At 43.1% G+C, this 27,344-nt stretch overlaps 1 protein-coding gene across 6 annotated transcripts; it reads right to left on the bottom strand.

The window, feature by feature from the left end:
* Positions 1 to 747: 747 nt before the first annotated feature.
* On the bottom strand, positions 748 to 27,291 carry LOC111973765 (ataxin-2). Of its 6 annotated transcripts, none has more exons than XM_070446894.1 (24): positions 26,798 to 27,291; positions 24,996 to 25,029; positions 24,651 to 24,710; positions 23,844 to 23,915; positions 23,152 to 23,302; positions 17,918 to 18,048; positions 17,371 to 17,462; positions 16,996 to 17,184; positions 16,530 to 16,702; positions 14,687 to 14,878; positions 13,936 to 14,115; positions 9,788 to 9,952; positions 9,520 to 9,627; positions 9,334 to 9,404; positions 8,908 to 9,215; positions 8,650 to 8,716; positions 8,400 to 8,531; positions 4,286 to 4,303; positions 3,664 to 3,730; positions 2,990 to 3,168; positions 2,662 to 2,788; positions 1,994 to 2,355; positions 1,652 to 1,826; positions 748 to 1,375 (listed from the first exon to the last, which is right to left on the bottom strand). In XM_070446894.1, exons 1-24 carry the CDS (start codon positions 26,887 to 26,889, stop codon positions 1,347 to 1,349), a joined length of 3,174 nt encoding a protein of 1,057 aa, XP_070302995.1. In that variant the 5' UTR covers positions 26,890 to 27,291; the 3' UTR covers positions 748 to 1,346. The 6 variants fall into 6 exon arrangements, with proteins under 6 accessions (XP_070302995.1, XP_023856931.1, XP_070302996.1 ...); XM_024001163.2 differs by having other exon boundaries at positions 1,937 to 2,355; XM_070446895.1 differs by lacking the exon at positions 26,798 to 27,291 and adding an exon at positions 25,564 to 25,654 and having other exon boundaries at positions 1,937 to 2,355.
* Positions 27,292 to 27,344: the final 53 nt, after the last annotated feature.

The following is a 27,344-nucleotide window of genomic DNA, read 5'->3' on the forward strand; positions in this document are numbered from 1 at the left end:
ACAACTTTGCTGCATTTCTTGTAAGACTAGATGGATATGAACAAATTGTGATATTTGAGGGTTACCAATTGATTGTAGCCTACACACACACGATTTCAGTTTGTGTGAGATATTGGAGGTTGAGACGTTTACTTGGACAAATAAACTTTCATTAACAATAGCTTATGTTGATCTGAGCTTTGCTGTTGGAAATCTATAACAGTGTTCAGGTGTTGCAGATCCACCTGCCACGACTTCAGTCTTAACCGCTTAGTGACAGGTCAGGGGGTGGAGTTTATAGGTGAGTTAAATAAAGACAAGGCTCCTATGGAAGTAGGTTGAAGGGTGTTAACTTGGTCGCAACCCACGTTTGTCAGTTTAAATCCCAATGCGCCGTTTGTTTTCCAACCTTACCCAACATATTTAATCGATTATAAAATGTGATTAGTTGACTGAACAGCTTTATATCTGTGAAAAAATGTGGTACCCTCCCCCTGCTAGCGCAGTTGACTAGGCATTTAGAGATCGTGAAAAGACATCTCACGTGAAAACTGATCTGGATGGTCAAAGTATTTCAATCATAATTATACAGCCCTCTAGAATCACTGGGATAGGGACCAGGTCACAGGTTCTAATCTTGCGTGGTCATCTACTTTTTGACCTTGGACCGACTTAATTCATACATTTGTCAAGGTCTATACATTACTTCAAGAAAGTTATGACAAAATAAAATGTGATTAAACACAAAGCTAAAATAAASAAAGACAGTTACCCAGTTTAAAACTTTTTATTTTTTCCTAATTTTTTAAAATGTATATCTACAAAGTAAACTGTATTTTAACTTAAGTTACATAATGGTCAGGTGGGAAGTGGGATCACCTTAGCCATCAATTCATAAATACTTCAGTCCTTTTAGCCAAACTTGTTATTAATTACAGGAAGATTTKAATTTGTTTTAGTTTGGTTAGAACCTGTTCTTAAGTCTTGAATGCAGCAATAGTAGCAGCAATTAAACAGTCACTTTAATACTGTCCAAGTCGGAAGAATTTTCATATCAAGGTGCAGACAAAATGCAAGCTCCGGTTCATTTTTTTACGTTCTCAATTCTTAAATTGGCAAGCCAAATCAAGTTTCACTTAGGGACCCTCTACAGGTGTGTGTGTGTGGGGGGGGGGAGAGTGAGGAGTCCTTTCTGTTATCAGCACAACTCTAAACTAATAAAACCTTTGTCCACTGCAACAATCTGTTTGAACATTCTGACTGGGAGAGGAACGCACATGTAGCATGATGAGAGCTGTGTGGATTCTCTCTGTGTGAAGACTCAGAGCGAGGATGGTAGAGGGGTCCATGTTCTCCACAGTAACCCTCTACAGCTGCTGCTGATGGTGCTGTTGTACTGCAGGGACATAAAATGGAGCAAATCATTGAGATTGGCCAGTCGTGGTTAGATTAGATACAGTTGCATGTCAGCATTTATTAATATCCGTTTTCAATCAAAATGATCATTAGCAAAAAGGCTGGGAAATGGGATCAAACATTGATATGATGAACAACCCATTTGCCCCAATTTAAGACTTGTAGTGTTTAGTTGAACAAGCAGCAAAGACATCTGTCAGGTGACTGGAGAAGTCCTCCCCGAGGCATGTAGGGATGGGGTTTCATAGGGACGTACCTTGGGGGTGAGCCAAGTAAGAGAAGTGAGCAGTGGAGGACACTGGGATGGGGTTGAGGGCATTCTGGGCGAGTTGGGACTGGGGGCCACCTGGCTGCTGGGTGGCCATCAGCATCATCTGAGGGTGGCCAGGGTTACCATGGTGGGATTGCACCATCCCAGACTGGATATGGGCCTGAAGAGGGAGAGAACAAGACAGAGAAAAAAGATTAGTAGAAAGAGACACATACAACTGTTACTGACTCCATAAAAGTGATGAGTGTTTTTGTTCCTGGGACCACTAACCTGCTCATATAGTATGTACTCAGAGTGAAGGGAAGGGCTTCTGAAGGTGGAGCTCACCTGCTGCATGTGGGCCATGTGGGAGGGGTTGTAGCCGTGCTGCATCTGCTGGGGGTGGAGGTAGACGGCCTGCTGGGCCGAGGAGAAGCTGCCCTGGGGGGACTGGGGGTTGGGCCCCGGGGTCATGGAGGGTGGGGTGGGGGCCAGGGCCTGGTACATCTGCTGCTGKGGCTGGTTGCCCATGTGCAGGGCCTGGGCAGCTGCAGCAGCCTGGTGCTGCTGGACGGGGCTGGGGGCCGGGTGGTTGCCACCGTGCTGCACGCCCTGCTGGGACTGGCCTGTGGGGGTGGCCGAGGGCTGGGGGTGGGAATGCAGTGTGGTATTGGGGTGGGYGTACTGCTGCGGCATGGGGCCTTGTGACACTGGAACCCCCAAACAAAGACTGGGTTATTGTCACGGACCAGACAGAATACACAGAAACGTCAACATGTTTGCTTTGCCAAAACAGAATAATCTAACGTTTATTGCGCAATCGCACACCATTTATGCTTTTTACATGGAATTAGTGGCTATGCAACCGTGTTACAAATCTCTTTACCACTGGTCTCAGAACCAAAATAGAGAAGCTGATTTGGTTCTGGGTGGTGAGATGAGGTACATACACACAACCAGATAGTGGGAAAAGTAGAAAATGTGGTCTGACACACATACACGCAGGGGAGTCTTACCGTACATAGTGTGAGTCTGTTCACCATACTGGGTGGTGGAAGAGACCAGCTGGCCAGGATGTCCGTGGGTGGGAGGGGCCATCATCCTGGCCTGACCCTGAATCACCGGGCTGAACACATGCTGGGCCTGGGGGGGAGACGGGGAACTCACTGCCTGCACATGTGTGTGTTGTCCTATTCCAAAGACACTGCTGATGATTTTAAGGCATTCATGCGCTCATTGGAGTATTGGAATACCTTCTACAAGCCCTGAAAATCTATAGGRTCTTCTGTCCATTATCCATGGTCCATAGAAGTGAGTAGAGTAGTTATTTTGACAGATTGTTACCTGTGACTGGTAGTGGGGCATCAGTTGCTGGCTGGTAAACTGCTGTGGGCTACAGGTGAAGTACTGGGCTGAGTAGGCAGGGCTCTGGGCCACAATGGGCGGCCCCGCGGCCGGGTGCATCATGGTGGGCGTGCCCTGGGGGTGGTGCTGGTCTGACCTCTGCTGGGGCATGTTGGGTACTGCAGCAGCCAGTGGCATACCACAACAACAACCGTTCAGAACACAACATCCAGAATAACAGGAGAGATATCTGGGTGGGCAAACTTTAACATAAATGATGTTGCTACATGCTGAATCCATCTATGATGACAGCACCCTATGAAAATGCTGAATTCCAAAAGCACCGCAGCACTGTTAGTGTAGCTGTTTGACTTTCCAGCAGACTAGACAACGCCATCAAAAGCTCCACACATTAAGCAGCGCCATCACCTGATGCAGGCCAGCTGTTACGACTACAAAACAAATTAATATTTACTGCACAAAGTCATGAGAATGTCTTCACTATGCGTTTGCCAGACAGCTTTGGCTCCATGTGCACACATTGGTGTGTGTGGGGGCAGCATGTCTGACTTCTGGAAGCAGGCTTTGGCTGTTAATTTGGCAGCTGCACTGTGCTATTGATGAGGACAAGGAAGACATGAGACAGCGTTGCCAGTGAGCAGTCTCACCCTTACCTTGTCTGTAGGGCTTGGACTGGCTCAGCGTCATAGGAGGCATCTGGACGTGGTACATGGCTGGAGACTGGCAGAGACGATCAGAAGAACASCAGGGTTAACCCACTGATTTCTCAGCCCCTCTTGACCCCTTACCCTTTCAACTCTGACCTCCTCATACACCCACAATCCATGTTCACAGCATGCCTTGTAAACTTGAAGAGAAGAAAGGTTGTCTGGTCTCATGCATACACCTGTCTGTCCACACTGGGCCCCCCTTCTATCAGCTGGATGACTATGAACCATGCACTTAATATTCTACGTTCATCTGCACATTATTAATGCAGGCTAATCAAATAGCAACATTTGCTCACATACAAAGACGAGAATTGCTCTGCATTTCTTCAGTTTGTGAATGAAGACAGTCTTAGGTAAARAAAAATGCTAAGGCAGCGAGACCATTAGTTGTCAAATGAACCAAAGTAAGCTGTTAAAAACGAAGATAAGATCGACAACTGGAAACAATTGCAATAAGAAATTGGCAAACCAACATCTGATGGGACATTTTCAAGCAAGCAAAACATCACATACGGATTTGGGCATAAGGTAAGAAAAGAGTAGAAAGCTTAAGAAATGCACAAACCTTCCAGATAATGCTTTTCTAATGGAGAGAGGAAAGGGAGAAACAACAGAACCATTCTTTAGTTGCTTGTTTGTGGTAACTAGAAAATGTTTCTCTCTCAAGTGACTAATGTTGGATCACCATAGCAACTTCAAGACCAAAATAGATTTATTTCTTACAATATCTGCCACAAAGTGATTTATTGTATGTGCTTTTGGAGACAGCGCAAGTCCAGAGATCTCCCATCACACAATTGCATAGTTCACAACGGATTCACTAGTCTCAAACTGCATTCTAGGGCTGGGCGGTATACCGTATTTTTCTATATACACCGGTATTTATGCACAGACCGGTTTGGGTTTTTACGTTACCTTCTATAAGGGTATTTGAATGTTTGGTTTGTTAAATGTGATACGCAGTGTGTAACGTTCATTTTTATAGTTTACTCCACTACTCGGGTCATCCCTCCATGCCGCTTCCACACAGACCTAGTCCCACCCCGTCACTCAAGGRGSGCATTTGTTGTTGCTTGACCACCGGACACTTTCCTTCAGGTCAATGCAGCACATGCAACAATTTTTCCACTTTGATCTTAATATAAATCCACAAGCATACTAAATTTACAATATTAGTTTGTKTTTCTTACATCTGCAAACAGGTGGTTTGTATTTTCTTAGCAAGTTAAGCTAAATTGTGTTAGCCACTAATGCTAATTGCAAGTTAGCTGACAAGCTAACTAGTCATATGTTGGCTGTATGAATAAAGATTTAATGTAGTCAAAGACTATAGGGTCCCCTTGGAAACACTGATCACCACTTTGGTTCCTACCCAGTCACAATAACACATCCATGGAATTTTCATTCGTTGTCATGTCACTGTATTCAAAGTGCCCACTATTATTTATATTCTATTTCCAAACGTTCACCCAAGTGGTTTGATCTAAATCGCAATTGCAACATCTGGTTAAAAATAAGGTGCAGTATTTTTGTTCATATCGTGGCAGTGTGGAAATGATGAAATTGATGTTAAATGCAGGAAATTATTTTAGGTTGAAGTTGAATTAAACAGTATAAAACAATCAGAATGGAGAAAGACCCATTAAAATGACTTAGAATGTATGTGTTGCCACCCTAGGGTCACGCACTACTAAAGAAGCAAATGTAGAACTTTTAAGAATCAAAAACAAAATACCGTCAAATTTGGGGGGGAAAAACAGATTACATTTTGGCGATATCGCCCAGCCCTACTGCATTCACTCCCGAGTTCTACATTACTCCCAACTGGCCTACACCAAAACAGGACTAGCATCAAGACAATGCTACTGTATACTGACAGGAGATACTCAGGAAAAAAAACATTAATTCAAGCTCGACTCAAACCCACCTGAAGTCTCCCGAAATGTCACAAACCAATACAAAGAAGCAGTAGGCTACTCTACATGACTTCAGACAGTGAGTGAATGACTGTGGAATGGTGAAACGGTGACTAGTCAGGCAAAAGTAGGAAGAAAGGGCCTCTAACATATGCATGCCACAACTGCATTTAAGGACAGATGGATCACACAAATACCCCCAAACTATAAAACACTAATGGTAGTGAAGCAAAAATGTAAAAGGTGAACCTTCTGGTTGGGAATGATACATTCCAGGGKTTTTTTCTGGGTCAAAGTGGGRCTTAGGTGGTGGACGTGGAGGGGCCGTGGGCATGGTCACTGGTGCGGTCTCTGACCGGAAATTTTAAGAGACTCTCCCATTGTCCGCAGTGACATAATGTAGCTGTTATATAGCTAATTTACTCCTATTTACACATCTTGCCATGGCTTATGCTATTTGTGTGACTCAAATGTAACAAAATCAATGTGGGCCACATGCCATGACAAAGATGGTCCTGAATGAATCATTTGATTGTCCCTGACTGATCTTAAAATAAATAAATAAAAACTCCATAATGTTTTCTACATACTTTACAGCTGGTTTTAGTCATTTAAGTTTACACGGAACCTTTTCACATCCCATTATTATTATTTTTTAACGGTTTGGACATAAGTGGCCTGAAACACTTAGGCGGCCCGCCGTAGACTTTCCTATACAGAAAAAACTAGAGGTCGACCAATTAATCGGAATGGCCGATTAAAATAAGGCCGATTTCAAGTTTTCATAACGATTGGTAATCGGCATCTTTGGACACCGATTATGGCCGATTACATTGCACTCCACGAGGAGACGGCGTGGCAGGCTGACTACCTGTTATGCGAGTGCAGCAAGGAGCCAAGTTAAGTTTAATGCTAGCTAGCACCTTATCTTATAAAAAAAAACTATCTTCACATATTCACTAGTTAACTACACATGGTTGATGATATTACTATTTTATCTAGCTTGTCCTGCGTTGCCTGTTAATTTATCATTGAATCACAGCCTACTTCGCCAAATGGATGATTTAACAAGCGCATTCGCGAAAAAAGCACTTTCGTTGCACCAATTTGTACCCAACCATAAACCCCTTAAAATCATTACACAAGTATATATTTTTAAACCTGCATATTTAGTTAATATTGCCTGCTAACATGAATTTCTTTTAACTAGGGAAATTGTGTCACTTCTCTTGCGTTCTGTGCAACAGAGTCAGGGTATATGCAGCAGTTTGGGCCGCCTGGCTCGTTGCGAACTGTGTGAAGACCATTTCTTCCTAACAAAGACAGCCAACTTCACCAAATGGGGGATGATTTAACAAAAGCGCATTTGCAAAAAAAGCACAATCCTTGCACGAATGTACCTAACCATAAACATCAATGCCTTTCTTAAAATCAACACACATAAGTCTATTTTTTATTTTTTATTTTATTTTTTTAAACCTGCATATTTAGTTAAGAAATTCATGTTTAGCGGCAAAATTAACTGGGCAAATTGTGTCACTTCTCTTGCGTTCATTGCACACAGAGTCAGGGTATATGCAACAGTTTGGGCCCTCTGGCTCGTTGAACTAATTTTGCGAACAGAATTTTACGTAATTATGACATAACATTGAAGGTTGTGCAATGTAACAGCAATATTTAGACTTCTGGATGCCACCCATTAGATAAAATACGGAACGGTTCCGTATTTCACTGAAAGAACAAACGTTTTGTTTACGAAATTATAGTTTCCGGATTTGACCATATTAATGACCTCAGGCTCGTATTTCTGTGTGTTTCTTATATTATAATTAAGTCTATGATTTGATAGCGCAGTCTGACTGAGCRGTGGTAGGTAGCAGCAGGCTCGTAAGCACTTTACTGCRTTTGCCAGCAGCTCTTCACAATGCTTCAAGCATTGCGCTGTTTATGACTTCAAGCCTATCAACACCCGAGATTAGGCTGGCAATAATAAAGTACCTATTAGAACATCCAATAGTCAAAGGTATATGAAATAGAAATGGTTTAGAGAGAAATAGTCCTATAATAACTACAACCTAATACTTCTTACCTGGGAATATTGAAGACTCATGTTAAAAGGAACCACCAGCTTTCATATGTTCTGAGCAGGGAACTTAAAACGGTAGCTTTTTTTACATGGCACATATTGCACTTTTACTTTCTTCTCCAACACTTGGTTTTTTCATTATTTAAACCAAATTGAACACGTTTCACTATTTATTTGAGACTATATAGATTTTATTGATGTATTATATTAAGGTAAAATAAAAGTGTTCATTGTTCATTCAGTATTGTTTTAATTGTCATTATAATATATATATATATWTTTTTTWATTCGATTAATCGGTATCAGCTTTTTTTGGCCTTCCAATAATCGGTATCGGTGTTGAAAAATCATAATCGKCCGACCYCMAAAAAAAWAWATACTAATAATAAAAAATMAAAAACTTCATTCCGTCTTGTTGTACCACAACACACACGCACAGACAGACAGASACAGAGAGCAAGAGCAGGAGATAAGGGATGAGGTGAAAGGAGGGTGAACTAAATATTTTAGGACCCTCATCCACCTTCCATGCTGCTTAGCAACGGTGCATGCCAATCATACACCAAYTATCATTTCAGGGGGATGTCTCAGCTTTCACAATATTCTTCTTCTGACCTGCCAGAGTTGTGGGGGCATGCAGGGGGATGGAGTCTGTGTGTGTGTGTGTGTCGTCTCACCTGGACTCCAGGGCTGACAGGGGTCAGAGGGTACATCTGGGGGAAGTAGACCTGTTGAGGCTGCTGCATGACGATAGAGGGGCTGGGCTGGCCTTGGGGCCGAGGGGGGGTCGGGGTGGTGGCCGGCTTTGGCTGCACACACAGGCACATATTACAAAGTCTTTTCATCTTCAAAAGGAATATCGATCTCAAGCAGAGATATCAAATAGCAGAAACAGAAGATGCAGCCTATGTGGGGAGTCAAACTGACCTGAGGAGTGAAGACCCTGGGTTTGAACTCGTGGGCATTAGGATTCAGAGTCGACTTTCTCATTTGACTGCGGAGCGGGAAAAAGGAATACATTAACATAAGACAGAAAATAATTTATTTCGGCAACGCGAGAGCTCCAGGATGATCAATCTCTCTCAGGTTGGCTGTTTAAAGCTGCACTCCATTTGTGCCTACCCTCAAGAGAGGCCCACTACAACACCAACTCAAATGGAACAGATGCATGGCCATGACACTCACTCTGCCTCATCCTCTTCCTTGTCTTCAGGCTTGGCTCCTCCGCTGAAGTTGGRTGCAGATGTCTGGACGCCCTGCGAGGTCACGTCAGGCCCCCTGTTCTGCTCCGGGGCGGGACAGAGGGTAGAGGACAGGGAGGGGGATGGTGCGCCAGGGCTGTCTGGCTTGTTGCTCCTGGCGGGGACCACAGGGCCCTCATACACCTCCAACCCCTTGTCCAGAGGAAGCTGCTTGGACTTCTCTCCCGTGTCCTGCGGAGGCTTAGTCACCATCTGCTGAAACTGTGGGTCTGGGTTAGAGCTGGACTGCAACTGAGAGAGCGAGATGAGTTTTAGATGGCTGTACTAACAAAGATTATWTATCACATTTTCTGTATTTTACTGTCCAGAGATACTTCTTCCTGAAGGAAAGTGAGGACACCTAACTTACCCTAAAATCTACACTAAATTTCTTTAAGTTGTCTATTTGTTTTCTGTGGTCTGGTGCCATGGAGGGGGGTCCTGCAGAGAGAAAGTGAAAGATCATGAGACGTTTCACCAATACAGAAATAGAGATGCATTTCAGACAATACAATTGGATCCTTCTCAAAATGTGAGCTGTGTCCACGCTGCAGACCTTTAGAGAGGGGTCTGCTGATACTAGGGGGGCTCTCCAGGGGTTTCATGTTCTCTTTGTTGACCGTAGGAGAGTTCTGTCTCGTCGCCTGGACCCGAGAATCTTTCGCTATATTAAGGGAAGAAAGAAGGGGAGAGTAAATTGTATCGTCAAGTGCCTTGTTTCAGATGGCGCTCGATTGACTGCTTTTAATATGAAAGTGACAGAGCTTCAGAGCATACAGCCAGAAAACAACAGAAGTATGGATGTCGATGGCAAGCAGACTTACCCTCTGCTGAGGAGGTAGCGGCCATATTGGGGGCAGGGCTAGCAGTAGGTGAGGAAGCTGACATTGGCGTGGTAACCGGTTCTACGGGAGCGGACCCAGTCTGGGGCGAGGGACCAGGAGAGGCCCCGCCCATGCTGTTCTGCCGAGGGGATCGAGGTCTGTGTGCTATAGGAGAGCAACAAACACCGTTATCCTACACACATCCAAAAGAGATACATCCCTTACACTACATAAGTTCACACAATGGAAATTTGTCTTTAGTCTATCTAGGGCTGTCGCAGTGACCGTATTACCGCCACAACGGCAGTCACGAGTCATAACCACAGTCAAATTCCCTGTGACCAYTGGTCAGGGTAAACCCATCCAAAATGGCRCAAATGAATGGCCCTGAATGGTAGCCTACCAAACTTGCCAACGAACCTCTAATGGCCTCGTACTCAGCACGCCATTGTCCCTCTAAATCACTTCATGATTTAATCATCTGAATGATGAGGACAATGGTGATGGGAGTCAGAGCTCCCGTTCTGAAATGGACACGAGAAAAAGCCCAGGACATGCATACATTTATTTATTTTAAAACCCGAAAGGATCTGAAGGACAACCGGTYCGATGAGAATGAGGGAAGCAGCAGAAGACATTGTTTTGCTACCTTATTAAACCAGAGCCGTTACAGAAAGAGAAGCACAGAGCGAGCATTGGTGCAGTAACTGAAAGGTCGCTGGTTTGAATCCCCGAGCCGGCAAGATCCTTGAGAAAGACCGGGGCGAGCCCCYCTAGTATCAGCAGACCACTCTAAAGGATCTGCAGCCTGGRCAGAGCTCTAAAATGTGAGGCACAGGGCTAGTAACGAAAGGAGGATACCTAGTCAGTTGCACAACTGAATGCATTCAACCAAAATGTGTCTTATGCTTTTAACCCAAACCCTCAGAGAGAAGCAGGTTGCTGACTTAACAGRAAAAATCTACCCAAATCCACWAATTCCTTCAATTTACAGTGTTAAATAACTAATGTGTRAGTACAATATTTTTTGTGAACAAATGTTTAGTTTTGGCATCATGATAAAGGTGGGTAGCAAAATGGAAAATCGYTGGGGATATCTGTTGCAGCTCAAGTCGACTACAAAATCCACAATGGAATGCTCTCTATGGGCTGGCTGGCTAGCTAGCAAACGTAGCTACACACAATAATAACAAAGACAATATCAGCACGTAAAGTAGCAAATTGGGATCCAACCCGGGTCTGTAGCGACGCTTCTAGCACTGATTCAGTGCCTTAAACCACTGCGCCACTCGGGAGGCACAAATATACTTTTGAGGAGATGGGGAAATRTTGCCCATGCTATGAAAATGGACCACGCAGTGCATTCTGGGAAATTCAGGGACAAGGAGCACCCTCCTTTAMGGAGTGAATGTGAGTCTATTGGGCGCTAGCTCAAAACACAAATCTTTACCAAGATGTGAGATAATTAACTTGTCATCTGTAGTATCGTATAGCTTTKGAATCGTGACACTATGTACTTGAGGAAAATAGGCATGTTTCTCAACATATACACCGACTTTGAGAAAGGGTTTGCGTGACAATTAGTTTAGCAACCGCGTGATGCAGGCATGGAGGGAGAGACCGCAACTACTGTTCTCGCCCTGGAATAACTTCTTGCTAGTTACCATCCCATCGGATTACATTGTACCGGTCTTGACTGCATCAAACCGAGAGAAGCTAGCTAACTTGGCTACTTGAGGCTAGCCATAATGTTACTTTGCATCTCACTATCCTACAGTTAGGCYAACACATCACTACTCCACTCAAATTATAGCCTAAATACAAGCCTACCTGTTGGTTTTTGGTTGTTGTAGCCTATTAACTTCTTATGACTGGGGGCAGTATTGAGTAGCTTGGATGAATAAGGTGCCCAGAGTAAACTGCCTGCTACTCAGTCCCAGTTGCTAATATATGCATATTGTTAGTATATTTAGATAGAAAACACTCTGAAGTTCCTAAAACTGTTTGAATGATGTCTGTGAGTTTAACAGAACTCATATGGCAGGCAAAAAAACTTGAGAAAAAAATCCAACCAGGAAGTGGGAAATCTGAGGTTGGTAGTTTTTCAACTCATTACATATTGAAGATAGTGGGATTTTGGTCATGTTGCACTTCCTAAGGCTTCCACTAGATGTCAGTCTTTAGAATCTTGTTTGATGCTTCTACTGTGAAGTGGGGGCGAATGAGTAAGGTCTCTCCCAGAGTGCCACGAGCTGACCATGCGCGTTCACTGTCTCTTATACACATCTAGATGTGTATAAGAGACAGGCACTGTGATAAACTGCATCCAGTTTGCTGAGTAGAGTATTGGAAGCTATTTTGTAGATGAATGATGTCTGTGAGTTTAACAGAACTCATATGGCAGGCAAAAAACTTGAGAAAAAAATCCAACCAGGAAGTGGGAAATCTGAGGTTGGTAGTTTTTCAACTCATTCCATATTGAAGATAGTGGGATTTTGGTCATGTTGCACTTCCTAAGGCTTCCACTAGATGTCAGTCTTTAGAATCTTGTTTGATGCTTCTACTGTGAAGTGGGAGCGAATGAGTAAGGTCTCTCCCAGAGTGCCACGAGCTGACCATGCGCGTTCATGTGAGAGTTAGCTTGAGTTCCATTGCATTTCTGAAGACAAAGGAATTCTCCGGTTGGACCATTATTGAAGATTTATGTTAAAAACATCCTAAAGATTGATTCTATATTTAGTTTGACATGTTTCTACGGACTGTAACGGAACTTTTTGACTTAGTCTGCTCCTAGTCATGAATTTTGATTTGTGAACTTGAACGCGCTAACAAAAGGAGCTATTTGGACATAAATGGACATTATCGAACAAAACAAACATTTATTGTGGAACTGGGATTCCTGGGAGTGCATTCGGATGAAGATCAAAGGTAAGTGAATATTTATAATGCTATTTCTGACTTCTGTTGACTCCAACAYGGCTGATGTTGTTTTGGGCTCTGAGCGCCGTACTCTAGATTATTGCATGGTTTGCTTTTTCGGTAAAGTTTTTKGGGAATCTGACACAGCGGTTGCATTAAGGAGCAGTTTATCTAAAGTTCCGTGTATAATACTTGTATTTTCATCAACATTTATGATGAGTATTTCTGTAAATTGATGTGGCTCTCTGCAAAATCACTGGATGTTTTTGGAACTACTGAACATAACGCGCCAATGTATACTGAGATTTTTTGATATAAATATGAACTTTATCGAACAAAACATACATGTATTGTGTAACATGAAGTCCTATGAGTGCCATCTGATSAAGATCAAAGGTTAGTGATTAATTTATCTCTATTACTACTTTTTGTGACTCYTCTCTTTGGCTGGAAAAATGGCTGTGTTTTTCTGTGAATAGGCACTCACCTAACAATCGTTTGTGATGCTTTCGCTGTAAAGCCTATTTGAAATCGGACACTGTGGTGAGATTAACAAGAAGTGTATCTTTAAAATGGTGTGAAATACTTGTATGTTTGAGGAATTTTAATTATGAGATTTCTGTTTTGAATTTGGCGCCCTGCACTTTCACTGGCTGTTGTCATATCGATCCCGTTAACGGTATCGAAGCCGTAAGAAATGAATTGTCATTTTAATGCCATCTTCCATTGATTAGATATCCCCTAAATTGCTTGACACACAAGCAGATTAACAACGCAATCGTCTCGCCGAGGGAAGGATGAGAGCACATGCCTTTTTCTGCAACTTTTTCCAAATCAATAGTCTCATGCAACACCTATGTTACGATTTCTAAGACATTCCCAGGTTTATAGGCCTATCACAACTAAATAATGCATTTTATTGTGACGGTGTAGGCTATATTAAATTGATTAATTTGACTTGTTAAAATGTAGATGTTCCAAAGGCGCACATCAGCAGTGTGGAAGCCAGGAGATGGTAAACATGTTATGTTAATTAACAGTCAAATGCCGTGAGACCGGCAGTCATTTGCATGACAATTAACAGCTGACAATCTTATGACCGCCACAACMCTAGGCATACCATTTGTCTATGTAATATAACCACACAGTGGCTATACCTGTAACAATCCAAGCTATTTTGCCAGGTGTCATTTCTACCCCAGTCCCGAAGGACAGATGGGGTKTCTTACCTCCGCTGACCACTGAAGACCAGGTGCCACCGGATGAGCTGCTGCGGGTAGCCGGGGGCACGGGCACCTCTCCTGGAGCATTGTGGGGCATGAAGTCTACTCCCGGGGGGACTCTACCCCCAGGGGGAACTCTATGGGTGCGAGGGGTACGCTGGGTCTTTGGGGACATCCTGGGAGGGCCTGGAGGGAGAGAGATGGTTGTGACACATCACATCATTTAGCTAGAATCATTTAGCTAGAAGGAGCCCAGGTAGAGACTTATGAGCCACTAGTACCACAAACTATATGCAGCTAGGTGGACAATACAAACAGCTACTTACCACAGACAATATTACAAAATAATTGTGGAACAGTGATGGAAAAAACAGCATGAATACATACACCATCTTCCTTCACCAATACAACGGTCATCAATGCATCCAGTGGACGTAAACACTGACAAGTCTGTGACAAGCCTTTGATTAGTGCCTCCTGCTTTCATTGCCACACCATGGGAGTGTTACTGGAGAGAGCGACCAACACCACACAATTCACAATGCAATGTGTGCAAGGAGAGCGAGAGAGAGCAGGAGAGAGAGACAGGAGGAAAGTGGAGGTAGGGCAAAGAAGAAAAAACATCGRAGTCCAAAGACGTTTCTCAATTTAAAAGCAGCGTCTTGTAGTAGGAGATTAGAGACAGCAGCAGCACAGCCTGCCCAGCGGTGCACGTGGCTCTGTGTGTTCACCACTCTGTTAGGAGGGAGGTAGCTACCTTCGGAGGACATGCGTCTACTGGGTATAGTGGAGATGGGAGCTGGAGAGCCGTGAGCAGAGGGGTGAGACGGGGGCCGGGAGGGCCGCGAGGGGGGTCTGGATGGAGGCCGGGTGGGCGTGGCCGCCCTGGGTGGGAGAGGGGAGGGGCCTGACTGGTAGCGGGAGGATGGCGATGGGCAGGAGGTGGYACCTGATAGGACAAATGACAATGAGCAGAGGAGAAATAAGGAGAAACGAGAGAGCAAGGACAGAAAGAAGACTGATAATAAGGTGGAGCGAGGGGTAAAGACGAGGGATGGGTACACAAGGAAAAGGAGGGTGATTCAAGGAAAGGCAGGAAGAGGAGACTGGGTCAGCAGGTTGAAACGGATAGAAACAGCATAGCAAAGAATAAACTCCAGAGAAAACAGTGTAAACTTGAAAAAAGGTCAAAGAAAGTTAGGACGCAGAACAAGATGACAACTCAGGAAATGAAACTGAACTGACATTCAAATTGTTAATGTAGAGAGAGAAACATGCAATTGTGTTTTTTGGGATGAGAGGATGATTACCGAGTACTAATGTCTGAAAGTCAAGGCCAAACTCGCCACGGCCAGTTTCCCAGACACAGATAAACATAGGCCTGGACTTGTCAGACTAACATATCTTACAGGTGATCCGACAGTTGTGGTCTAAAGACCAGTTAGAATATACAATACAAACTACGAGATGAACATACAGCTTAACTAAAAAGAAATACTTTAAAAACTAGGGATAGGGAAAATTCAGGACGGAGATAAGCTCATTCAAAAATAGCCAGTCATGTTCACACAACTGATCTCTACAGGATGCCTGTAAAAACCCATCTAGGGGTGGTCTGACGCAGAGACATCCTCTGGCTTTGACAATAGTGCCTTTCATTCAGTCATTGTGTGGTGCCCTAGATTTACTGGGGGAGGTTGAGCAAAAAACACCACATCTGTCATTTTAGTCCTTTCTGAATCTGCCATGTCAGTCATTTTTATATGGCAGGAGTGTAACAATTCCATCCAGAATATCCTACTGTTGGCKAACTCCAAGGTCCTCTGATAATACTAGTCCCGTGCGAATCGACATCCCTGTGTTTTGAGAGAAATGTCTGAGTTTGACAGGTGTTGCTCACGGTTTGAGCAAGAAAACAATAACTGATTGGATAAATTGAACTAAGTGCYGCTCATAGCCTATAAATGAAGGGCCAACATGTATCAACTTCCACAGTGAATGCTTTGGTTGATGTTTTGTGTGTGTGAATTGAATATTGCCAAATGCATCAGTGAAACATATTGCTCCTATGTAATACAACCCTTGCTGTTAATAGATCCCAAAGCAGCATACAACTGAGCTAAACCTTTGGAAATGACAAGTKAACTGTTTAGCTCCCATCTGAAGGCTGGGGGGCATTTAGGATGCCTTCTGCTGCGGATCGTTAAAATATTACACTTCCTTAATTCAAATATTATTTATCAACACAAGACCTAAAAGATGGTTTGGTAYGGTTCAGAAAGTTGGAACCAAGCTCGATTTATCAGTGTAGCATATTGTCGCCTGGACTTGTTGAAATATCTTCACGCCTAGAAAAAAAACATCCAGGCTTCCATCCCAAAAATTACAGGGACAGTTTGGGAAAAAACTAATCTTGGCCGAATCGTCCTCTGGAATAACGGACATCCTGGKGTAATAAATACATAACCAACGTTCTCTAGTAATACTAGTCCCATGCGAATTGGACTTTAGTCTACACCTGTTGTTTACAAAGGATGTGACAAATAAAATGTGATATTGTTCCACGCGCCAGGATGAACCAGRGTGCCGGGGGACCTTACCGCCGTTGACAACCCGCTGGTCGGCTCCAGAGCTGGGGCTGTAGTCGTGAAGACCTGGCCGGGGAGGTGGAGGTCCGCTGCTGCTTTGGACCAACCTGGGGGAGTTCTGGCGACCCGCTCCCCATGACATGCCCTCTCTGTTCCTCTGACCCGGGGGAATGTACTTGTTTTCTCTATGGAGAGATCAGTGACCCAGGAGAACAAGTTAAAAACTAATGCAACTACCACAGTGTGAAACCAGATGTGCGAATTGGCAGCGGAATCGTGCAAACAACCTGCAAGTCTGCCTCTGCAATGTCCACAACTGAACGAGAGCTTAAAGACACTGCAGTATGCCAGTACGTTAGCCATACATGAGGCGAGTCGCAGCTGAACATGGATGCGAGTGACAGACGAACATTCAATTTATCGATGCTAGCATCAATTTATCGATGCTAGCATCAACTAATGGATTGTGAAAACCCACCTGTTGAGTGTGTGTTGCTCCCTCTCTCCCCTCACCACGGCGGTGTACTTCTCCTCCTCGCTGCGCTCGTCATTCTCCAGGGCCACGCGGGACTTGTAGGTGGAGCTGGCCTCGATCTCCTCCGCCAGTTGGGCCGCTCGTGCCTCCCGCTTCAGAAACTCCTCAGAGTTATCCCGCTCCAGGGCAACTCTGCATAGCAGAGCACAGCACAGGGCAAACCTTAGACACACACACCCCTGTCCCCAAACAGGGGACACGCATGCAAAGCAAAGTGGGTGCTACACATTGTTAGTGGATGAGGTGAGTTCCTTCTTGATAAACCTGGCTGTGCCTGTATGACGCATGAGTGGACAGAGAGGAGCAGGAGTAGCTTACGTGTAGGTKGACAGGCTGCTGTCGTAGGTGGACTTGATGCCATACTGCTCTTCATTGTACTTGAACATGTCATTCGGGTCCCAGCCATTTGACTAAGAGGAGCGAGAAAACGAAAGAGGCAGAGAGGCTTTTGGTCAGATGATAAACTATGAATGGAGAGTAAAAAACAACAATGCTCTGGAGTGAAGTGTCACCTAGCTCCAGATTTAGGATCAGCTTCCCCTGCCCCAATCCTAACCTTAAAGGGAAACTTCGGGATTGATCTACTTCCMCAGAGTCAGATGCTACTGTAGACTTCCAGTCATTGTGCTAACGCTAGTTGGCATTGGCTGCAAAACTACCTCCAATTTCCTTCATACTGGACGCGGAGAGATAAAGGAGTTCATCGGACTCTGGGGAAGTAGACAAAGGACCTCATTGCCAAAATCCCAAAGTAACCCTTTAACCACTAAGGTGGAAAATAAACAGATCCCAGATCAGCATCTAGGTGCAACTTTGCACACAGCAGCAGATAGTTCCATGCAGAGCACTAAATGGAAAGCAATACCACGTCTGTGTCCAGAGACTCCAGGCTGCCYGAGACCATGTGCTGCTGCCGCCCTCCATCCCACGGCTCCAGGTCCTTCTCCTTGTGTTCCCCGTTGATTCTGCCGCCCACTGCAGTGTCCGTGAAGTTATCTACACGTTACAACACACATTCATAGTTATATACAGCAGACAGACATGCATGCAAACACGGAGGGGATCACACATACACGCGCAGGCACACGCACAGGTAAATGATGACTGTGCAGGTGTGGAGAAGGCAGATAGCACATTATCTGCYTTTCTAAGAGCCAGGTGCACTCTTTGCTTTGGCAGTGATCATGTCAGGATAACCATTAGAGACAGTCACAACACAGAAGTAGCAGAATCATAGTGTTAACATTAGGGAGAACGAGTACAGAAATCAATGATGGTAAGCAAAATAAATCTATAAATAACATGCACTTTGATTACAGTCATAGCATGAAAAATATGACTCCAGGCAGGTCAGACAATGTGGTCACGCAGAATTGATTGAATTATTAAAAAAGGAAMATTTGAGACCGCACTTGTCATTTTTAAACGAGAGATATTTTAGCACAATTCAACATCTTTGTAAGTACTTTTGTTTCAGTTGCATTTATTCAATAGAGTCAACCAAAGCTCTTTAGAGAATCAAGCCATTTGAATATTTTAATCAGAGGTCGACCGATTAATCGGAATGGCCGATTAATTAGGGCTGATTTCAAGTTCTCGTAGCAATCGGAAATTGGTATTTTTGGACACCGATTTGGCGGAATTGAAAAAAAAATAAAAAATGTACACCTATATTTAACTAGGCAAGTCAGTTAAGAACACATTCTTATTTTCAATGAAGTCCTAGGAACGGTGGCTTAACTGCCTTGTTCAGGGGCAGAACGACAGATTTTTACCTTGTCAGCTTGGGGATTAGTTTTTGCAACCTTCTGGTTACTAGTCCAACGCTTTAACCACCTGCCTTACATTGCACTCCACGAGGAGCCTGCATGGCAGGCTGACTACCTGTTACGCGAGGGCAGCAAAAAGCCCAGGTAAGTTGCTAGCTAGCATTAAACGTCTTATAAAAAACAATCAATCTTAACATAATCACTAGTTAACTACACATGGTTGATATTACTAGTTTATCTAGCGTGTTCTGCGTTGTATATAATCGATGTGGTGCCTGTTAATTTCTCATCGAATCACAGCCTACTTCGCCAAACGGGTGATGATTTAGCACTGTCGTTGCACCCAACCTAACCATAAACATCAATGCCTTTCTTTAAAATCAATACAAGTATATATTTTTAAACATGCATATTTAGTTAATATTGCCTGCTAACGTGAATTTCTTTTAACTAGGGAAATTGTTTCACTTCTCTTGAATTCCGTGCAAGCAGTCAGGGTATATGCAGCAGTTTGGGCCGCCTGGCTCGTTGCGAACTGTGTGAAGTCCATTTATTCCTAACAAAGASCGTAATTAATTTGCCAGAAGTATACATAATTATGACATAACATTGAAGGTTGTACAATGTAAGAGCAATATTTAGACTTATGGATGCCACCCGTTAGATAAAATACGGAACGCTTCCGTATTTCACTGAAAGAATAAACGTTTTGTTTTCGAAATGATAGTTTCCGGATTCGACTATATCAATGACCAAAGGCTCGTATTTCTGTGTTTTATCATGTTATAATTAAGTCTATGATTTGATATAGCAGTCTGACTGAGCGATGGTAGGCAGCAGCATGCTCGTAAGCATTCATTCAAACAGCACTTTTGTGCGTTTTGCCAGCAGCTCTTCACAATGCTTCAAGCATATCAACTCCCGAGATTAGGCTGGTGTAACCGATGTGAAATGGCTAGCTAGTTAGCGGGGTGCGCGCTAATAGCGTTTTTCCAAATCGGTGACGTCACTCGCTCTGAGACTTGGAGTAGTTGTTCCCCTTGCTCTGCAAGGGCCGTGGCTTTTGTGGAGCGATGGTTAACGATGCTTCGAGGGTGGATGTTGTCGATGTTTCCTGGTTCGAGCCCAGGTAGGAGCGAGGAGAGGGACGGAAGCTATACTGTTACACTGGCAATACTAAAGTGCCTATAAGAACATCCAATAGTCAAAGGTAAATGAAATACAAATGGTATAGAGAGAAATAGTCCTATAATAACTACAACCTAAAACTTCTTACCTGGGAATATTGAAGACTTATGTTAAAAGGAACCACCAGCTTTCATATGTTCTCATGTTCTGAGCAAGGAACTTAAACCTTAGCTTTTTTACATGGCACATATTGCACTTTTACTTTCTTCTCCAACACTTGGTTTTTGCATTATTTAAACCAAATTGAACATGTTTCATTATTTATTTGACGCTAAATTGATTTTATTGATGTATTATATTAAGGTAAAAGAAAAGTATTCATTCATTCTTGTTTTAATTGTCATTATTACAAATAAAAAATCGTCCGATTAATCGGTATCGGCGTTTTTGGTCCTCCAATAATCGGTATCGACGTTGAAAAATCATAATCGGTCGACCTCTAATTTTAATGACAAGGGGGTTTGGCTGAAACAAGCCCAATATGAGGATTGACCCTTACAATATATAGCATCTAGCAGACACTTTTATCCAAGAAACTTACTGTCATGTGTGCATATATTTTCTTTTACATATGGGTAATGTTCCCTCAAATGTTGTCCGGCGCTGAGCAAATTTCAGGTCTGCAGAGCGCAAACTTCCAACATTGTGAAAATTCTATGCAACTTTTAATGTGAGTTTACAGTGAACACAGTGGTCAAGTAGGCTGTTTACTCATAATGTAGGCTTATCAGAGTGGCCTACCATCAAAAAACAATGGAGAAATGCACACCATAACATTTTAACATGGAAATAGCTRTTCAATCATTCAGCCTACAATAGCAGCCAATGTGTGGTCAATGTAGGCCTACATTCCATGATACTTTTTAACCTGCTTATCCACTTGTCTTTCAGACAAGGAGGTGACTGAAAATGTGTTGTTTGACACAAGAAAGCACGTCACAAAATAAAATGCATTATTACTCCCATACCATTATGATAGCGAATCAGACAAATGATAATACCCTATGCATATTGGCTACTTAGCTTATTCAAGACGTCTTAAAATACAACACTGCCCCTTTTAAGACAAAAAAAGCTCTTCAGCCGACTCACTTTTCAAAGGTCTAGAAATGTACACGTTTTATGCTCTTGTAGGAAGCAATCAGCATACCACCAGCAAACCACCCTGCATACCACTGCTGGCTTGCTTCTGAAGCTAAGCAGGGTTGGTCCTGGTCAGTCCCTGGATGGGAGACCAGGTGCTGCTGGAAGTGGTGTTGGAGGGCCAGTAGGAGGCACTCTTACCTCTGGTCTAAAAAATATCCCAATGCCCCAGGGCACTGATTGGGGACACTGCCCTGTGTAGGGTGGCGTCTTTCGGATGGGACGATAAACGGGTGTCCTGACTCTGAGGTCATTAAAGATCCCATGGCACTTGTCGTAAGAGTAGTGGTGTTTACCCCAGTGTCCTGGCAAAATTCCCAATCTGACCCTCAAACTATCACGGTCACCTAATAATCCCCAGTTTACAAATTGGGTCATTCATCCCCGTCCTCTCCCCTGTAACTATTCCCCAGGTCGTTGCTTTAAATGAGAACGTRTTCTCAGTCAACTTACCTGGTAAAATAAYGTTTWTTTKTWKYAYCMCYCCCYCCTATTGCCGACTACAAATGAYCTAKAACTGGGCTAATAAATCAMTAACTAGCAAAGGATATGAACAAAATGTGCATACATGCAGCTCTCACGTTGATCAAAACAAGCGCATCTACTCACGACCACTCATGCTGTAAACGCATTCCAGTTCAACGTGAACGGCACAGATTCATATGGCAATGGTCTATTTGCATAAAGGCCTACTGCAGCTCTGATTGCTTATGCCGCAAAGGTCTGTGTAGAGTACGAGCTGRGTCGTGCGTGTCAACGCAATAGAATCCTACGCCGATGCGTTTTGCCTAYAACAAAACCTCTTGCATAGTTATGTTTCGGTATGTTGCATTGAAAGTGGCTAATATTGTGTTGATTCAAATCMCAATTCCCACAGTAAAGGGAAACTTTGATAGTGTTAACTAAAAGGGGAAAACTCTAAAAAGTTGAGTGACATTCAATCTTGTGCTTCTCTGCGCAGGCTGATATTTATTTTGTGCGGTAGTCCCGGGGGAGCTGCTTGCAGCTTAGAGGGAACATTGCGTATGGGTGGTCCTGGGAATCGAACCCACTATCCTGGCGTTGCAAAAGCCATGCTCTACAGAGGACCCTTAARCTACTGCATTTCCTCAAAGCTTTTGAGGTTTTACTGTTTACCCCTTACCATCAAAATGAACATGTGTATGCGTCAACAACAACAAAAAGGTGCAAGAGCAGAAAACAGCATATTACCTGTGTCAGTAGAGACTACACCCATTTGAGGAGAAACACATGGAAGAGAGGGTCAGTTGAGAGAAGACAGGTAGCCTAACMCTGGGGTTCCCAACCTTTTCCCTGAAGCACCACTATGTATATACTAATGTTTCCATTCCAACCACACAGCTACATTTCTTTCATCTACAAAACAAATGGGKTTTCTGGTGCATTACCTGAGACTTAGCTCAGTGAAATATCTGGCACATGGCAATGAGATACTGTATGCATTTAACATGTGGCCTTTGCTATTTGTCAGCTAGAAACTGGGTTGGCTACAASAAGAACCTGGACACCCAGGGATGCTTCAGGAATGGCTGTGGGGAAGCACTGATCTAACCCACCTATTTCACACAGTAACACTTCACTAGTTGATTTCATTAATGCTAACTAGCAGAGTCTATCGTTGCTCACTGTGCACTGCTTGAGTCCTGACAGGTTTAGAGGTAATATAGATATATTGGATCACAGCCTTATTGAGTACCCCTGCAGTGCCTGGGAGACATTCGGAGCAATCAATACTTCACATTATTACTCAATGACTGGCCACAGAGGGAGCATTCAGTTTAGGCACATGATCTGGCCTTGGTTCTGCTTCTAGACATGATAACAATTCACACAGGAGGAATGGGCGGTCTTTGTATTGGCCAATAAATAGGCATTTCCTCATGCATCCAACCAACGTAAGTTAACCTTGTAGGTGTAGCTATGTCTTTAAGGGGCCAGTGACAACCTTGAGTGTATAGGTCTTGACATAAGGATGTACCTTTTCTGGCAAAATTGAAGTCCACGTCTCTGAAGTGCACCACCACCACGTCGGAAGCCTTGAAGATAATGCTGTCCACGAGGTCTTCCTGTCGCAAGCCCACACTGGGCCCAGGACTCTTTATGTTGGCCGCATCCAGAACCAGGTCACACTGGGGGACGGACGACAGAGTGGTGAAGTAGAGAGCGCCATCAACTATCACTGTAAACACTTAGGTTAGCCTACTCCCCGAAGGGAATACATGGTTGTATTTTATATTTGGGTTTTATGTGTGCGATGCGAGATTATGAACACTGCATCAGTAAGTGAGCCATGTAAAGCATTTTCCCTTTAATAAATGGACAACAAGGCTGTTAAACTTGAAGCATATGTTGCATGTAAGGACCACTGTGTGTAACCCTTTTATGTTACCAAGAAAGATAGAATATGCTTGGCCTCAAGTATTATACTAATAATAATAATCATTCAGCAGACGATTTTACCAAAAGCAACATACAGACATGCGTGCACACATTATACGTATGGGTGGTCSCAGRRATCRAACCCACTGCCCTGGCRCTACAAGCACTACCAACTAAGCTACAAGGGACCAGGTCATACAACACAGCTCTAGCCATAACAATTAAAATGTACTTATTGTCACCCAATAGGAAAAATGTGGCTTTGACATTGCTTTATGTGATTGTCCTTACCTCTGGGCTGTATGTTTTAAACACTCCATCATAAACCATTCCATTTTTTACTTTCAGTTCACAATTGGTTCCCTGCAAATGAAGGGAGAAAGAAATTACTCCGTCATCATCGTCATACACACGAGAAGTACGGTCACGTTCCAACTCAACTAAGACAACTGACTTGCTGCTAAGAAGTATCTCCATTGGCAGTCTGAACACATTTAAACAAAGTTCACTCCTAAAAACATATGCCTCTTAATTAAAACAATCTGTCAATCACACATGGCTTAATTATTCGCAAGGGAAGGTCTTTGGGAAAACAACATGAGGTACATGTCACTGTTGCTTGCTTTGATATGCTTCAACGAGTCAACAGCATGAGTGGCATAGAGGTCTAAGGCACTGCATCTCAGTGCAAGAGGTGTCACTACAGTCCCTGGTTCGAATCCAGGCTGTATCACATCCACCCGTGATTGGGAGTCCCATAGGGCGGCGCACAATTTGCCYAGCGGCTTCCGGGTTTGGCCGYCATTGTAAATAAGAATTTGTTCTTAACTGACTTGCCTAGTTAAATGAAGGTTACATAAATGTAAATTAAATGTGTAGTGTGCTGTCATTAGCTTTCCAGTGACATTAGACACAAAAAAAAAAGCTTTGTTCAGAATTTCCCCTGCTTTGGGGAGAGGGSACACATCCAACATACACAGTATCTGGCTCTGCTACCTCCGTCTAGAGATCGGTTATCAATTAGTTTCAAATCATAAAATGTATTTGGTGTTGCCTGATCCTCACAGCCTTAATGCATCAAGTGATCGAGRAACATACCACTAATGATGTCAAGACATGGACCATCCTCATGTTTGCATATACACCATTAGAGACAACCTGAAAGACAAAACGTATTGATCACGCAATTCAAACCTGAGAGCCCAAAGCAAAATAACACCAAAGAATGTGTGTGCAAACATTATGGACAAAGAAGAGTGTGACAAACAGACAACTGTGTACCAGTATGGTGGGGGGGGGGGGTTCTCCCATAAAAAAAAACAATAGTAGATATGATACCCTAGATAGTGACAAATCATTAGCTGCCAACTTCACATGCCTAATTCAAATAATGGGACTGAAAACCAAATCAAACAATGATAAATAATGAAACTGTTCACTTACTGCTGCTGAAGGTCCTTTGGCACTATGTCGTCCCCTTAAAGACAAAAAAAATAAAAACAATAATTGTCAATCTCATTATAATCCTCAAAATGACTCATTGCTGATTCTGTGACACAAAATAAATAGATAAATGCAGTGTTTGTCTTTCCACAGTCAAATAAACACTACGCATATTTAATGAGTCCTGCATGCCCTGTAGTGATAATGATTCATATGGTTAAATTTCACCTGAAATATGACTGGCTAGATATTTTCACTAGCTGTGCAATGGATACTTCACTTTCCCACACACAATTTCCTTCTGGATTAGGAAATTCATTACTGAAATAATTTCAGTTTGCGCTTGYCTCCCTAACCCATATGATGACAGTTTATATATGCATGGCTGGGTTAAACGTCTATTATGCATGGGTCAGGACTCCGAAGTGTGGAATATGACTGTTGTTGGCCCCCTCCAAAAAAACATGCAACGATGGGACRTACTGTCCCTACCGTCAAAATAGTTTGCTATCAAAATAGACTGATATGTTGCTGAAATACAGCCCTTCTGGTTAACGGTAGTACTTACACAAGCCATGTTTCAAGGGCACAATTTTACACAAGCAGCAACTAAAACGTCAAGGTTGAAAGTCCTTCGTCGGTCTTWAAATTATATCTTCGCCACAAAATACCGCCACGCCCCCTTTTCTTTTGCAGACTTGCACGCACTTACAAGTTAAAAATGATTGCAACATCRTTGCTGTGACTCCGACTTCAAAACAAAAAAAGGTAGCAAGCTAGTTTGGCAATATGACTTGCAATCGCCGGTGTCAAAACTTCCATCTCGCAACAATATTTAAAGGCAAAACGTTGAGTGGTTATGTCCTGCCCACCTTTACTATACTGACTTATCCATTTGACGCCGATGCAATGATGGCATGAATTAAATTAATGAATGATAGAAAGCGTTACCTGGTTAACAGGGTAGTAGCCTAGCTAATTCTAGTTAAGAAGGTATAGCTAGCTAGCCGTTTGATTTCTAGCTGCATATGCATCCTCTTAACAGGATGATCCATCGAAGCAAGTGGCACAGGATACAAACCACTGCTAGCTAGCTATGCTCTCAATACTAGCTAACTTACAAACAGACATGGCGCTACCAAACCAAAACGAGTTAGCTATGCTCTAAATACTAGCTAACTTACAAACAGACATGGCGCTACCAAACCAAAACTAGCTAGCTAAGTACGGCATTACTGCTGGAACATTCAGTACTACGAGACCGTGTCCAGCATCATTCGTAGGCCTAATTTGCTAGGGTCCGTGCTATCCGGGATCGTCGACGTTCCTTACCCGTTGAAATTTAAAATGGTTACAGTAAGGCTAGGGACATCACAAGGATTCTGAATAGTATGGACCAAGTTGCTAACTAGCTGGATAGAAACTTGCCTACCACAAACGACGTGCGGTTAGTTTAGTAGTCAGATAAGCATGAGYTGGCGCAGACCCAGATAAAATTATTTCGTGTAGAGGTGCTGACTAACGGTGAATAAATAAGCTATAAAAATAAGTCGCACACTTCATATATATATAACCTCCCAGTAATCAATAAATTACTGTGAGGTTAGAGGTCGTTATATGGAGTGTGCGACTCTGTTTTCATAGCTTATAGTATAGCAGTCAGGGCGACACACACGTTGACATTTATCGTGGAAATATCAACTCCTGTAATAAAAGGCATAGTCAGCGATTGATAATTTCACAACGTTGTGATSATAATAATAATATGGTTAGCTAAAATGTCGACTGAATAAATCACCTACCTGCCCAAATTCTGTCGTCCGCCACTTCCCCCGGCACCAGAGGCAGCGCCACTGCCGGGTTTGCGATTACCACCGGCCTGCTTCATTGACATGATGAGCCCATAAACGACGTGTGTGGTGTATTCCTAAAATCTCAAAAAGAATATACACTGCAACCAAATGACGACTAGATAATATTTAGAGATAGTTAACTAGTTTTAAAAAAGTAAACTTGATAACGTCGCTCAGCTACTCGCGCATGTGATTCCAAACCTATGAAAAGTTAGCTAGCCAACTTAGCTAGCTGTGTCAGTTAATGCCTTTTAAAAAATATAAGTAACGCTCTTAAAAAAAATAGAATATGCGCCGATTACACTTGTAACAAATGGGTGAATTAAAGCTCCTGTCAATTTGTTTTTCGATTCTGAAAATGTTTTTAAATTCCGTCAAACGGGATTTTCAGCTATGTCGGGTTCTCTCTTCGTTGCTACCAGCGAAAAGACCAAAACCAGTCTTGAAAGGAGACAAAACAGCGGAGGGATATACCGATTTCCGTCACGCTATGATC

Source organism: Salvelinus sp. IW2-2015, linkage group LG15, assembly GCF_002910315.2.
Source record: "Salvelinus sp. IW2-2015 linkage group LG15, ASM291031v2, whole genome shotgun sequence".
Lineage (NCBI taxonomy): Eukaryota > Metazoa > Chordata > Actinopteri > Salmoniformes > Salmonidae > Salvelinus > Salvelinus sp. IW2-2015.